Raw genomic sequence first — 14,758 nt, 5'->3', positions numbered from 1 at the left:
TGTGTATCACATTTTATGTCTTAAGTCTAAAGGACGTTCCAAACTTACTAAGTTATAATTTAAAATAAAAACAGAAATACAGTACATAAATATACATGTAACGTATTGTACAGTATACACACACACACATATATATATATATACACATACACACACGCTTGGTATTAGTGTTTAGTACTATTATTATTTATATAAATGTCACAGTACGGCGGGCATGGGCAACCTGCAGCCCGCATGCGGCCTGAACCATGTCTTTGTGCGGCTCGCAGAGTGATTGGGAAATTCCATTTAATGTGGTCCGCAATTCAGGTAGATGCAGCCAGCTTATGGTGAGTAATGCAATATTTATAAAAAGAATAATCTTCACACACAATTCGTTACTGTTTCATCACCTCTGAGTAAGTAACTACAAAAAGGTAACAGTGAAAATAGTATAAATAGTCAACAATATTAACATTTTAACTTGTGTGAGTTTATGGGCCAAATTCGGCGTGGTATGACTTTCTGCCGATGCTAAGTGTATGCTTATGAACCGTTTGGTATGGGCGGCTGCTCTCACGTCTAAAAAAAACGTAAAATTACACCATATCATTGTAAGTTCTTTCTGTTTAATATAATGAGGCCCCTGGCTAGGAAGTTGGGTAAGGTTAGGTAGGTTTGTTCAGTTAGATTAGTGAAGTCTTCTAACAATGCTTTTACTGCTTGTTTTTCATATCAACTAAGGTTTGGTTCGGTTTAATTTAGAAATAACCACTTTTTAACACATTTACACAAACTACGACAGTGTTTGGAAGCATGTAATGTGTAATGGTAGACCCTGCTGCCATATGGCATGACCAAGTCCCAGGATGCTGGTTTTGTAACACTGGTCACTGTTTTATCTCGCCACTTACAGCCTGTAAGTGTTTTTTATGTTGCTAAAGGATGAGCAATCGGAGGCTGGATTTTTTTGACATCATAGCCTAAACCAACCAATAAATGAATAAAGAGTGACTTAAAAAATCAGTTCACACGTAAATGTCGTTTGTGGAACAAGCGAGTTCCAACTTCAGAAGTTTAAAGAATACCCTCACAAGAGACACTGCAGCCCTGCGGTTACCATAAGATTCTGTAAAGTACATGTATTTTCAAGGTAAGGAGAAACTTTTCTCTATACATAACGCTAAAAAAGCTAGTTTAAGTGCATAAGAACGGCAAAGTAATCAAAGTGCCCATTTTTTTACTTTTACTTTTATCCTCTTCACCACTGATTGGCTCGTTAGCCGCTTGGGCGATCGATCACGTCTCTGTTACGCACTGTTGGCAAGTACTGGGCATGCACTGGCTCCTGAATGTACCTGAACCTGCTCCAGTGTTGGTCAAGTCTGATCTTGAAAGACCTCACACTTTCTGGTAGATTGTTCCAAGAGTTTACATCCCTCACTCCGAAAAAGTTTGCCCTCACAGTTTTCTGGACTTGCGGCTTCTTCAATCTTGAGCTGTGACCCCTTGTGCGGCTAGCGTCCGCCAGCTCCAAGTAAGGACACTCGACTGAGTAGTGCCCCCTGAATTGCTTATACACCTCAACTAGGTCACCCCTTGCCCGTCTGTAGTATAAGCTATGCAGGTTCAGGTGCTCCAATCTCTCAGGGTAGTCGAGGTGCGGAAGTGCAGGCACCAGTCTGGAGGCCCTCTGAGAGATCGGAGCGCCTGAACCTGCCTAGCTTATACTACAGACGGGCAAGGGATGACCTAGTTGAGGTGTATAAGCAATTCAGGGGGCACTACTCAGTCGAGTGTCCTTACTTGGAGCTGGCGGACGCTAGCCGCACAAGGGGTCACAGCTCAAGATTGAAGAAGCCGCAAGTCCAGAAAACTGTGAGGGCAAACTTTTTCGGAGAGAGAGTTGTGAACTCTTGGAACAATCTACCAGAGAGTGTTGTGACGGCACCGAGTGTGAGCTCTTTCAAGACAAGACTTGACCATCACTGGAGCGGGTTCAGGCACATTCAGGAGCCGGTGCATACCCAGTATTTGCCAACAGTACGTGACAGAGACGTGACCGATCGCCCGGGCGGCTAACGAGCCGATCAGTGGTGAAGAGGATAAAAGAAAAATAAATGAAATGAGCTGGGGTGGGAAACATTTGTTGTGGCGTGGTTCCCCAGGGATCCCAGGCTTTGTTTTACCCTAATTTTTATACTTTACTTACTTAACCCTGTAACAAATTAACATTCCGGCTTTCGTTCTCATAAACTAATTAAGTAGGAGTGTTAGTCATTCAACTGCGTAAGTAGTGATTGCGTAATAATCATTGAAGGTCTCATACGTTCAGACTTTGGATGACTATTATGTTAGAAATGAAAATAAAATATGCGTGGAACTTATTGGCTGTTAGGGTAATACAAATTTGATGAAACAGTAAGTTGTCGAGATGTTATGATATTTCTACTGGCAAACAGTTTTTTTTACTCTGTTTGTTTACACATGTATGCTGCTGCTGGTGTACGATAGTAATTAAAACTAAAGCCATTATGGATTCCTCATCCCTGCTGCCACACACGAATATTCTAATTCATTCTAAGCATGAGCTTTTTTTTCGTTCATTCATAAGAATCTGCTTGTAATATGCCAAAGATTTATAGAATGTTAAGGTAATTTTGGAGTGTATGGTGGTGTGTGCACGGTACCAGGGTGAGGCAGAGCGAGCGACAAATGGAGTAACTCTTGAGAGTGCCAGTGTGTTACCAGACTCAACAACCTGCGAGGTAGCTCAACCTATTACATACTTTATCCTAAATGTAAATGATTACTTTAAATATACCGCCTAGATTCATTTCCATTTGTACTTGTGTTTAGACACCAACTGTAATATTGTCACCACGTAAAATACTGCGTCCGTTCTCTTGACCAAAATCTATACTGGCAATTGTAAATACGTGACTTACATGATACATTGTAGGAAAAGTGTGTTAGTAATTATTATTGTGTTCAGGGTTGTATTCACCATCTGGGTTAGTCACGCATAAGCTTTTAATATGCTTTGAATTTCGTTGCTCTAGATACATACAGTAGATCTAAATCTACACAGTACTTTATGTTGTACATTTTCTGTAGGGAGTAACACACAGTGCTTCTAGAAAAAAACTACCCTAATATATTGGGACAGTTTGTCAACTTAGCCAGGTTTACTGGAGGGTACACTGATAAAGAGCTCAAGTCATAGTTAACAGTGTGTCCTGTGTGACAGGCTTGTCTGCTATACATGCAATTTTTAGAGTTTTACTTAATCACTGTCATGATCTTTACTGGTATGTTTGTTTTAATGTGGGTAATTTAAATTGGGGGATGAGCAATAAAAAAATGAATATACAAAATAGGAATAAGATCATAAGTTAACAATTATCATTAGAGGAAATACTTCAGATGTCATGCACACCTAAATCTAGCACTTCATATTCGGGTTTTTCCCTCGTTTTTCCCAAGAATCAAGATGCAGCCACTTGTCCACTTTATGATGATGACATGTTTGCATGCCTGTTGACAAGTTCTATTCAGCAGTCAACTGACTGACCAACCTCAAACACTTCCATACAAACCTAGCTAACCAAACCTAACCTAAATAATATAGAAGTCTGCTGTTGCTGGGAAGCCCCACCACCATGTTTGTGTTATGTATCGTCAAACTAATAATACTGCATTACAAAAATTGCAAATCCTACTACTGTATTATTACTGTACAGCGTATTATGCATTCTTAATGTAAGAAAGAATAATTTTTGATCATCGTCTTTAGAAAATTTTTCCAAATTTGATGGGGCTGCTGTTGTTTCGGTAATGGTGGAGGAAACGATTAGCACCAGAAGGACTTTATGAAATTGCACCAAATTTTCAGCAGGTGTTGTTTGGATGCTAATAAGAAAATCGAAATGATAATGCACAGAACTTATTAGAACCTGACCTAACCTAACCTCACCTAACTTCCTAACCTGTGTATTGTCATCTCAATTTCGGCATTATTTTACTTTAGGACATAGTGCGCCCGAAAGTTATAAACTACTGAAACATTTAGGTCTCGCTATTCTGAGCATTTTGAATCTCATATATACGTTGCGGAAATGGATAATAACGACACAATTTAATGTAATTAATTTTACGTAGTTTTCAATCTTCGTTTTTGTGAGGAGATGTTAATGACGCATGCCCAATATTGACTGAAGTCATCCAGCCGTGGCCAATGAGGTATCGATATCATCACGCAAATTTTTTTTGACTAATCGTATTTGATTTTTTTCAAAGGAAGCATCCTGGGTAATTTCATTGACCAGTCTCACAATGGCTGTGGTGGAGGTTGGTTGTCATTTGTGCTTCTACGATTATTTTAAATTTATTGCCGAATCTTACGAGAAAGACGATCATTCTATCTAATTCTTACGTATCCCTGTATAATGAGGTTAAATCTCAAACGAAGAGGTAAGGTAGGAGTTTAGAGTCGTAGAGTGAGGAAAGTAGGTAGTGTGACCCGAGAGTGTGAAGATAATAATATATATTAACACAGGCTCGGTACAAGTGTAGTATAAAACACAAATGCGTGTTACAGCTTTATTTTACTAGTTCAGTAGGGGGGATTAATGGGGTTCGTACACAATATATAATAGACAGGTATATTCCTATAACCTAACAAGTAAAATGGGCACTTCCACTAAGTCGACTGTTGGGAAGGTTCAGGATCGCCGCGCTACTACCGTCTACACAGCCAGCACTTATTTTTACACGTTGAGTGGATTGCACACCGTCAATGGACAGGGCTGAGACCTCGTTGCACTTAGTGACAGACTTCTTCGATTAGACGACGAGCAGGAATGGGGGTGTGTGTTGCTGGTCCTTCGCGATTACATGAATAAATCATCGTGAAAGGATCTGCAGGGGTAGAAATTCACATACGCCCGGTTGCCTGAGGCAATTAAGATGCTTTAACCTATCTCTGTGCTCTTCCTCCTCTTCTTCTTCATTCTTCTTCTCTTCTTATTCCTCCTCCTCCTCCTCTTCTTCCTCCTACTCCCGGGTTGTTTATGTTGTACCTGGGGTCGTTAACTAAGTGTCCAGGTACACTTTGTATAAACCCGGTAAGTGCCAATATTTAATGTTTCCTGACAAATTGTTTAAGGGCTAGTAAAAATTTACAAGGATTAGTAAATTTTCAAATCTACTAGTCCTGCTGGCGACTATGAAAAAATGGGGAATTTCTACCCCTGAGCTGCAGGGCCTTTATTATTGGAGATCTCTAGCTGGCAGATGACCTCTCCCATTTAACACTAATCTGGGTGTGCCTAGACCTGCTGTTAGGTCAGGTAACAGAAGTGCTGGCTGGATAGCAGTTCCTTGACCTCCCTTGGGTCCGTTCTTTATCTCACTTTAGTCACTGTAGGGCGTGTCAACTTCCGCGGGTGAACACGTGCTCCTCTGGTTACTGCTAAGTCTATGTTATACTTCTGGCCTGGATGCTTTGGTCTGATGGATAAACATTATACCTGGTTCTTCCACTTCTAATTAAGGTATTGTACTTTCGGACATGGCGCGCCCCAAAGTTTTTAACTACTGAAACATTTAGAGGTTACCTTAAGCTAGGCCTACCGGGGTTCTGGGGTCAGAGCCCCCGGCTAGGGGTTAGGTTAGATGACTTGTTTTCGTTTTCTCCCCCATCCAAAAACCCCGATTTCCCAGACTCCCCCATTATTGTTTGGGGGGGGGGGAACGAGCAATTTCTGACAAAAATGAAGGTCAGATTCGTTTAAAATACACTGGAAAAACATATTGGTCAACTCCTAGGGACTCCTCTCCTAAAGTAGAAATTCACCCAATTTTCATACAGTATTGTCATCCAAACAACATCTCTAGAAAAATGAACAAATTCAATTCAATATAAATCGTAATAAACACGCTTGATGAGATTGTTGTTCATGTCTTGACATGTAAACAATGACCACAGATGTGCCTGTGTAGCAGACAATGTTAACCAAAACATGGTCGCCACAGGAGGTCTTACGGAGTCATAATTACGGGAAATAATTTATTTCTTTGCCTACAAAGCTCGTAGGTGTGAAATTAATGCCATTTGATCAGTGTTCACAATGTTTCTACCCCGTTATTTCCCTCTTCTTTAATACCTTGCCCACTAACAGGTAGCCAGTTTATGATTGAAGGACTGGCTAAAAAGAAAGAATAAAGTTACAACATTGTTGTTTCGATTTTTTCTTTACTCAGTATCATCCAAATAACAACTTCTGAAAATTTGGTGCAATTCCATAGTCCTGCTGGTGCTAACCATCTCCACCATTACCCATGTTTCATATTGAGTGTGCAACAGATTAGTGTTACAGTATTAGTAATGTTTATGAAATGTTTGGACTTGTACCAATATTTTATTAGGTACTGTAGCTGGTTAACCCAGACCCTTATCCTTAGATATTATTGTTCTCTGTAGAAGACGTTGTTGAAAAGACTGCAGGTAAAAGATGATTAAATGACAATATAGTAGTTTACAGCAGTGCCCTGTTTGCAGGAGTAGCTATAGGAAATAATTCTATTGAAGAAAATTTTTGTCCTATTTCTTGAATATCAAAAGAAGTTGGAGGAAATGTAACTTTCATACTTTGATTTGTCTAATTTTAATGCCCTCGACACTAACCTGTCATCCACCACCTCCATGCAGTGGCTGTTATTGATTACTTGCGAGAATGCTTTAAAACATACTTTTCATAGACATTAAAGCTTCTATTCCAGGCACACGAAAAATTTGCTGCCAAGTTTTGAAAATTTTTGTAGAAGATATAATTCATCTCTCCAATTATTAATACAGGTATCCTCCTATTTGCAATAGGGTTACATTCCTGAAAACCCTAACGTAAACCAAATTAAAAGTCAGTCGAGATCCTTTTATAATGGGTTTCAATGGCATACGTTCTTGGCCTCCCCAACAAAGACATGTACGTAACACAAAAAGCACGATCCTTCACTAATTAAATAAATAACAACAAATTAACAACACTCACTGAATTAATATTAACAAGCCTGACTCTTAACAATGTCTAACTTCATCTCCAGAGATATGGTCTTCCTCGAAGCCTTGCCTTTTCCCAAGGCAGGGGAGTCTGCTGGACGCTTGCTAGCCATTTTCAAAGTTTTACAGAATTACTGTACACTAATCACTTCACAGTCAACAACACAGAGCAAAATCTAAACTATAAATCCTCTTGCCAATAATGGCAAAGTATCCCAGCTATCACATTGTTGCGCAATGATTAATAACAATGTTTTTCACACGAGCGAGGGCTGATGTGATCACATGCATTAGTCTTTTGATCCAAGGTGTGATCCAGGGCAAATTAGCTGGGTGAGATCTGACAGACTTCTTGGGGGAAAAGTGGTGATGAGCTTCTTGGCGGTGTTGGTATAATTTACCGTATCCATTTGGTGTCCACGTCATCCACACTATCCACTGCCCGAAGAGACTCATTGCAGAGTCAATAATCGGCCTGTAGGTCTTGATGTAGGGTGTCTGTACTTGAGTGGGAATGGCAGCTGGGGACCAGAGCACTGATAGGTGTGTGCTACACCCGATAGGAGGCATTGGTCGGTTAAGATAAGGTCAAGGATATTTTGACTGTGTGTGGGGAAGTTCACAACTTGTGATAGTGACAGTTGGTCCTGGATATCAGTGGTGTCAATTTCATTGTAATCCCCGCATAATACTAACTTGGCACATGGGTACCTAACTCTGAGGTGGTAATGAGATGATTGATAAGAGTGTCTGGTGGTTGAGTGAGGCAGATGGTATGACACACAGATTATAATAGAAGCAGTGTGACGTGGGTGGGCCCGTGGCACAACACGTACCCATAATGCCTCCACATCTGCTGGGACTTGAAAATCCAGGCGTGACGGGCGTAGGTCATCTTGACAGAAGAGGGCAACGCCCCCTCCTCGTCTATGTGAACGAAGGTGATGAAAGAGTTGATATCCCTCAATATGACACGTTTCAGGCACAATTTACCAAGCCTCACATATGGCAACGACACTCGGAGCGACTGACCTGACTGTGGTTGCCAGCTCGTCAAACTTGTTAGCTAGGGAAGTGACATTGGAGAGCAGTAAAGGCGGGAGATCATACCATATCCGCGGAACTTTAGTGTAATGGTACGGTCTGTCAGGGGTGGGTGTCTGGTTTCCAAGTGTGTTTGTGTCAGCTCGGTTCGGCTCGGCTCGGCTCACGGCCTGACTGGGGTAAGGTTGGGTTTTGAATGAGATTAGTCCAGTATTACACGACAATGTTTAATCGGTCATATCTGGAAATAAATGTCCCACTACCAGTTGTAAATACCAAACACAAACAGTATCCCTCATACCTCATATTTTAACTCGCTTCTAATAATAATAACAATCGTGATTAACTTCAAAAGTTAGCTGAATTCAATTGCTCAAACTCACTTGTGACGGATCTGTTATGAAACGCGTTAGAACAGTAGCAAATGATTTTGGGTGAGTTATCACCGTACACTAAACTCTGTAGATGGGTCACTGACGCACAGTTGCTCAATATAGATTAGAAGTCGTCTCCAGACACGTAATCAGACCACCTGTGTGCTCACTGCATCTCACACACTGCCCTCCTATGCCTCGTCTGCTCACTGTCCTCACACACTGTCATCTTATAGCAAAAACCCACATCTGGCCACCACATAAAATTAATTTGTAATACTATTGGAATTAGTTAATTTTACCACCACACCACCCCGTTAGGTACAGTACTGCGGTGTCCCTCAGGACTCATTTAGTTAAAAACTCGGGTTGAAACACGACGGCCCTCTTCAAGGGAAGATGTTGTTTAATAATACGGGCGTAAGTGTCTTATGAAATTTTTTAATTTCTGGCCCACCAGGGGTTGGGTGTAGAGATAGTTAAAGATCCTCTGGTGTGTGATTGTATAAAAAAAAGTAGAAGTGTCTTGGGCATCTAAGAGATTTCTCTGTTGTTTAAGTGGATCTACTTATGAGAGTGTATTCTCTTTTGATAGGTTATTTTGTGCATTTCTTTTTTCATTTATGGAACATAGGGGAACTTATCAGGGAGGTGTGACCTGGTTATTAATGGGATTGTTCAAGGAGAGTAATTAGGCCTTTTGGGCTTTTCCATATTGTTGTCTTCCATCATGTGTGCCCCCACAGTGTTGGTCTCCTACCTGTAAAGATGTAAAGCTGCTCCAACACCTTGATTCCAGGTCTTACACCTGGGACGAGTTTGATTGTGGTTGAATTAGGTGTTCTCTTTTACTTTGTTTAATATCATAAATATTTTCTTATACTGTAGTAGTATTTTAATTTGATTAATTCATGTGATTGATTTATGTTTAGCTATTATTGTTGTGCTTCTTGACACAACACACAGTTTTGGATTACTGTATATCAGGTTTGATTTACTTGGTGATATGTTCAGTAAGGCTTGTGCAATCTTGGATTTTGAAATGGTGCTTGAGGTTATATATTTACTATTTTTCCCCAAGATATTTACTGTTTTGTTTGTTTTGATTCTAAGGCTGTGCTGGCTTGCAGTACCCTTTTACTTAGCTACTGGTCTTGAAATCAACTTATCAAGAGATGAGGAAAAGCGTGTCATGTAGCTATGTGATTCCTGGTCTTGGAGTTGTTACTGTTGTAGGGTTACGTTATGTTGTCTAGCACTCGGGATGGGTTGGATGGAAACTCTAGGTGGTGGTTTTCTTATATAAAATATATTATATACAAGACAGTCTGGTGCTGGACATGCCGTGTGGTGAGAAGCTTGCTCAGAAGACACGTTCGGTGAGCAGCGTGCTGAAGGAGGTAGCTGTGCAGGAGCTTCGTTAGAGGAGATGTTGCGTGTTGCTGTCCTCCAGGTTGAATGTCCCACACGGTGAGAGTAGGGGCTTATATACACAGCAGCCGGGAGTAAACCCGTGGGAACTCGCCGGTTGCTGGACTCCGTTGCTAGGGTATTCGGCTACGCTTGTCAGGTGTAAGGAAGAGTATCGCAGGTGGCGACCCCTCCTGTGAGTACCTCGCCGGTGGTTGAACTCTGTTGCTATGGTATGCGGCTACGCTGTTGTAAGGGAGAGATCCGCTACACTGTATTCACAAGATAAGGGAATTTATGACTGATCCGACATCTTGCCTCGGTGGTGTAATTCACAAGATAAGGGAATCTGCTATATCTGACATTGGCTTATGTTTCAGGCCTTTTTGACCAGACCTCTGTTATTCATTCTAACATATGACCCTAAAGCTGTAAGGAGGGTTAGTGATCAGTAATTAGTTGAGGTTAGGTGGATAGGTAATTTTTATGCAGAGAGCTGGCAAGTGAAATTCTTCCCGAGCACCTAAAAGACTACCGGTATACTGTACTGTACTGTATTTTCAAATGCCAGACCCCAGTTCAAATGGGATGCCCAAGCAATCCTATCAGCCAGATGAGCTTCTATAAAGGCTCATAAACTATTTTTGTGAAATAAGATGTTCCTTTCCCCCCTGTTATTTATGTAGGGAGGATGGTTCAAGGTGTTTACATTTAAATACATTCAGAGGCCTGTATCTGTGTCTCTTCTCCTCAGTTGCTATCCAGATGGAACAGTCTGCTGCTGCTTGAGCACTGCATTTCCTGAACACTAAACAGATACTGGTGCTAGGTGAGGATCAGCAAGTGGGATTATCGGTGTACTTCATATCCCATTCTTTACTTTTGGCCTAGATTAACAATTTGAAATGAGAATTTATGAAATTCAGTTTTGCAAAGAATCCAGCATCAACTGGTGGTGTACTGGTTATATCGTCAAACTAATACTGTACTGTATGTTGAGAAATGGTTACAGTATGGGAATCTACTGTAATTTTTAGTTCCACCTTCTGTGTAAGAGGACTCTGTATGACGACTCTGATTGATTGGTGACCTTAAGTGACTGGTTTTAAGGGTTTTCGTAGAGGAAGGCTCTCTTTTCATAGGTGTCTGCTTATTTGTTTATATGTCAGCTTTTGAATTAAGAAGTTCATGTGCTGTGTCTTTTCTAGGGGATTAGAGTAGTGTTTTTGGAGGAGAGTTAGAAAACTAGGATTTCTTCTGAGGTTAGAGAGAATTGTAAGGCGAGCTTTGTACCTTATAGTACAGTACAGTATTTGTACAGTATATTTATACAGTATCCCCTTGTGGGGCTTGTAACATAAGCATTTGGAGCTATTATTATAATCTACAGTAGTTGTCTTTGAATGCTCTAGGTTTTTAGAACAGATGTAAGACCATATTTTTTTCCCTCCAAAAATGGATTAAGTGGCTTGATTAGCCTGCCTGTTCTTAGTGGGCAAGTCCTAGCACGGGCTGGAAGTGAGTACAGTACAGTAGTTAATCCTGGAATCATAGATTATGTTTGTCAACAAGTGACAGTCATGATGTACACAGCTGATGTTACATAGTGACTTCTTTGGCTTTAGTTTTAGGATAAAGGTGCCACTAATCAATGGATTAGTCACAGCTACAGATGTCTAGGGATTTCCTGAATCCTAACCGTGTTGACTTGGTGGGTTAATTCATTAGCCATGTACAGTATTCCAGACTCTTTAAAATGGCACTTTTCAGAATAAGTCTTTCAATTTGTTATTCATTTTGATATTTAATACTGTACTGTACTTGAGCAATTTCCTGTTTCACTGCAAAGATGAGCAGTCAAGATCAACACACTGGGTTTGTCTCTCTCCAGTTTAGCTATTGCAACACCTGCTTTACTGTGGTGTTCCCCTTGCACTAAAGACACACCAACATCATGCATCAGAATAGTACGGAAATGCTGGGGAACGCACGTGTACTTTTTTGTACAAATACATTAGCTATATCAATTAATATACAGCATTGTACACTACAGTATAATAATAATAATAATAATAATAATAATAATAATAATAATAATAATAATAATAATAATAATAATGTTTTTTCTTTCTTGGTTGTTGCAGTCTCCCAGGAGTAAGAATGGATCACCCATTAACCAGAACTAAGGTTGTAGGGTACTGGTTCAATGAAAAGAAGTGCCAAAAGTTTGGTGTGGCAGAGTTGAAGGCAACATGCAAGTGAGTGTGTAGTAAGGCATCTGTATTTCATGATTTATCACTTGAGCATTTATGTTGTGTGATACTCAAGTACAGTAAAAATAAATAAGAATACAGGTACTGAATACATCTTACAAATACTGTAGGTTCAGTACATGTGCAATACAGTCTCTCTCTCTCTCTCTGGGGGAGTACAGTACTATAATGTTTTTATTTCTTTTGTAATTACTTAGTTCATAATTATATTGTTTGTGCAATTTCACGGTGAAGTTACTGTATCCTTTTTTTTTTTTTTTTTTTCTCCCAAACTTGACTTTTTGTTTTTTAAGAAGGGCTTTGGAAGATCCAAGAACCTAACCTTGTACTACAGTATATTTATGAGTTATTTAAGAGTATGAAAAAAAAAATGAGGGGAGCAGCAGATGGACATGCAATGTACAGTATTTGTTCAGTATTCAGTGTTTTTATATTGCAGTATATTTATATAAGGGAATTTTTAAGCACAAAGTAAAATTTGGATCATGTGAAATACCTTGTACATTGATTACAATACAGTGCCTGCTGTATAGGTACCATATAGGATGTTGTGATAACTGTGCAGTATACAGTATGTACTGTACTGTATATTATACATTATAAATAACATATATAGCTATTACTTGCAAATAATTGGTTACTATTTCTATTTTCAGGAGACGGGGAATAGAGCTTGTCAAGGTACTGTACTGTACGGTACTTCTAAAGTACTGTAACTAGAAAAAGAATGTGTTTTGTAGTCCAGTGATTTTCAGGGAATGAAACCAAATTCCAAACCATTTCATATTTAAAAGTGTTATTTAAATATAAAGGAACCTTATTTTTTTCTGGTACTGTACTTTGTGATATAGTATTTGCCTTGGCTGGAATTATTATTATCCACCCGGAAACCGTAATCCTCACTAATATACATATTATCCAAAAATTTATTTTGATTATGTACTTATAGAAGCCAGAGAATCTCCATTATTTGGTGAATAGTCCTTAGTATGGAGTCATTATACCTGTTGTCCCACAAAACTTCAGCTGCAGTTTTTGGAGCTTGATATTAAAGAGTGTACACATACAGTATTAATGTATTATGCCGACCTGTTGATTATAGGTGAGAAGAAATTTCTGTATTCATGTCCTCTGCTAGTTGTGAAGGGAGTAAAGAATAATTAAAATTCTTCTCCTGTGCAGGTATTGTGTAACTGATATCACTTATTATCTTGTACAGTTCTGGATTACCACATCTTCATATATCTTTTTTGTTTGTTATTTACATGAGGGTAACAAAATGAAAAGTTAAATCTTCCAATTTTTTTTAACTAAATGGATAGTGCTATATACAGTAAATAAAATGCTTGATTCCTCACTCATGTCATTAAATTGTTTCAGGCTTAGAATCCAAGGTAAAAATTGTACTGCATTGGGATTGTTGCCAGTGTTCTCACATTGAGGATAATTATTTGGGTGTTACAGTTGTGAAAATGTGTTTCTGTGCCCCCTGTGGTAACCTGTTCTCCAAATGGCAACATTGCAGTAGTAGTATCACTGTTTATGAATGAATGGGTATTGATTGTGTAATAACGGACGTGATAGGTGGATAAGTTTGCTAATAGTCATATAGGTTGGCCGTTTGGAGACACGGGCTACCACAGGCGGGGTAGGAACACATTTCCACAACTGTACCATTGTGAGTACAGTACAGGAGGTTTAACACTGGTAAATACCAACTGAGTAATCACATGTGCAAGGAAGAGAGCATTCAACACTAAATTTTATATGGAACTGAGAGTTGGTATGGGTGTGCATCTTACATCTGGTACCCATGCTTCTGGTATGCACTGTGCTTTCTGCTTCTTAGTTGTTTTTGCATTTCGAATTTGGGATGGGTTGAATCATAGGGTATTGGCTGTGCAACATATGTTTTTGTGAACCACCTTCTTTGCAAGATTGAATCCATATAAAATTAATTTGTGCAAAGTGAGGGAAAGTGTGTAGGCCTACTAGATATGTATAAACTCTTGCTAGGCCATTGTCATTTATTATAAGAATTAAAAGCTAAATATTAAATGTAAATGAACTAGGATTTCATTTGCTTGTTCTTTTCAGATTGATATGAGTTCTCCTATGGAAGACCAAGGACCCTTTGACCTTTTGCTTCATAAGCTGACAGCATTGTATGCTCAGGCACGCAATGATGATCCCAAGGTAACATTATCATATTTGTTATTTATATAAGATTTGACACAACAATATACTGTATACAGATTGGTCTCCCCATTCAAGAGGTATATGTTCCTTGACAAGACTTTATTTGAGGAATCTAAGGAATCCACAATTAGGGAGCCCTTTATATAGGGTGGAGTAGGGGATATGTTCCTGAACCATCCAAACTTTAGAATACCTGCAATTGAAGTACAGCAAGCCCTTAAAATTTGCGGATTTTTAATTTGCGGTCCTCTATTATTCGCGGATGACACCCTGGACGTACCCAAGAATGTCTAAGGGAAGTTTTAAAGTTGCTGGCATTTTCGCGGCTGGGACAGGGAGCCATTCGTTCTAGAGACAGTAATTTCCTATACCTGTATTGTATACTGTACTGTACAGTATTTGTAATAATAATAATAAAT

The 14,758-nt window shown here is 39.4% G+C and overlaps 1 protein-coding gene across 6 annotated transcripts in view; it reads left to right on the top strand.

Moving 5' to 3' along the window:
• The first annotated feature begins 2,614 nt into the window (after positions 1-2,614).
• The window catches only part of LOC121861033 (inositol-tetrakisphosphate 1-kinase-like), a 52,615-nt gene continuing 40,471 nt past the window's right edge, over positions 2,615-14,758 (top strand). For 2 of the 6 annotated variants that reach the window (XM_042358556.1, XM_042358520.1), the window contains exons 1-4: positions 2,616-2,747; positions 12,012-12,125; positions 12,797-12,821; positions 14,238-14,336. In XM_042358556.1, the coding sequence (XP_042214490.1) occupies positions 12,028-12,125; positions 12,797-12,821; positions 14,238-14,336 (222 nt within the window). In that variant the 5' untranslated portion in view covers positions 2,616-2,747; positions 12,012-12,027. Of the gene's footprint in view, positions 2,781-2,905; positions 2,994-10,621; positions 10,697-12,011; positions 12,126-12,796; positions 12,822-14,237; positions 14,337-14,758 lie in introns of those variants that run through there. The other 4 variants (XM_042358527.1, XM_042358565.1, XM_042358536.1 and 1 more) reach the window with 4 other exon arrangements.

This window comes from Homarus americanus, unplaced genomic scaffold (assembly GCF_018991925.1).
Source record: "Homarus americanus isolate GMGI-L3 unplaced genomic scaffold, GMGI_Hamer_2.0 scaffold40248, whole genome shotgun sequence".
Classification (NCBI taxonomy): Eukaryota; Metazoa; Arthropoda; class Malacostraca; order Decapoda; family Nephropidae; genus Homarus; species Homarus americanus.
The sequence above is the reverse complement of the archived record's forward strand: the minus strand, read 5'-3'. Positions and strand labels throughout refer to the sequence as shown.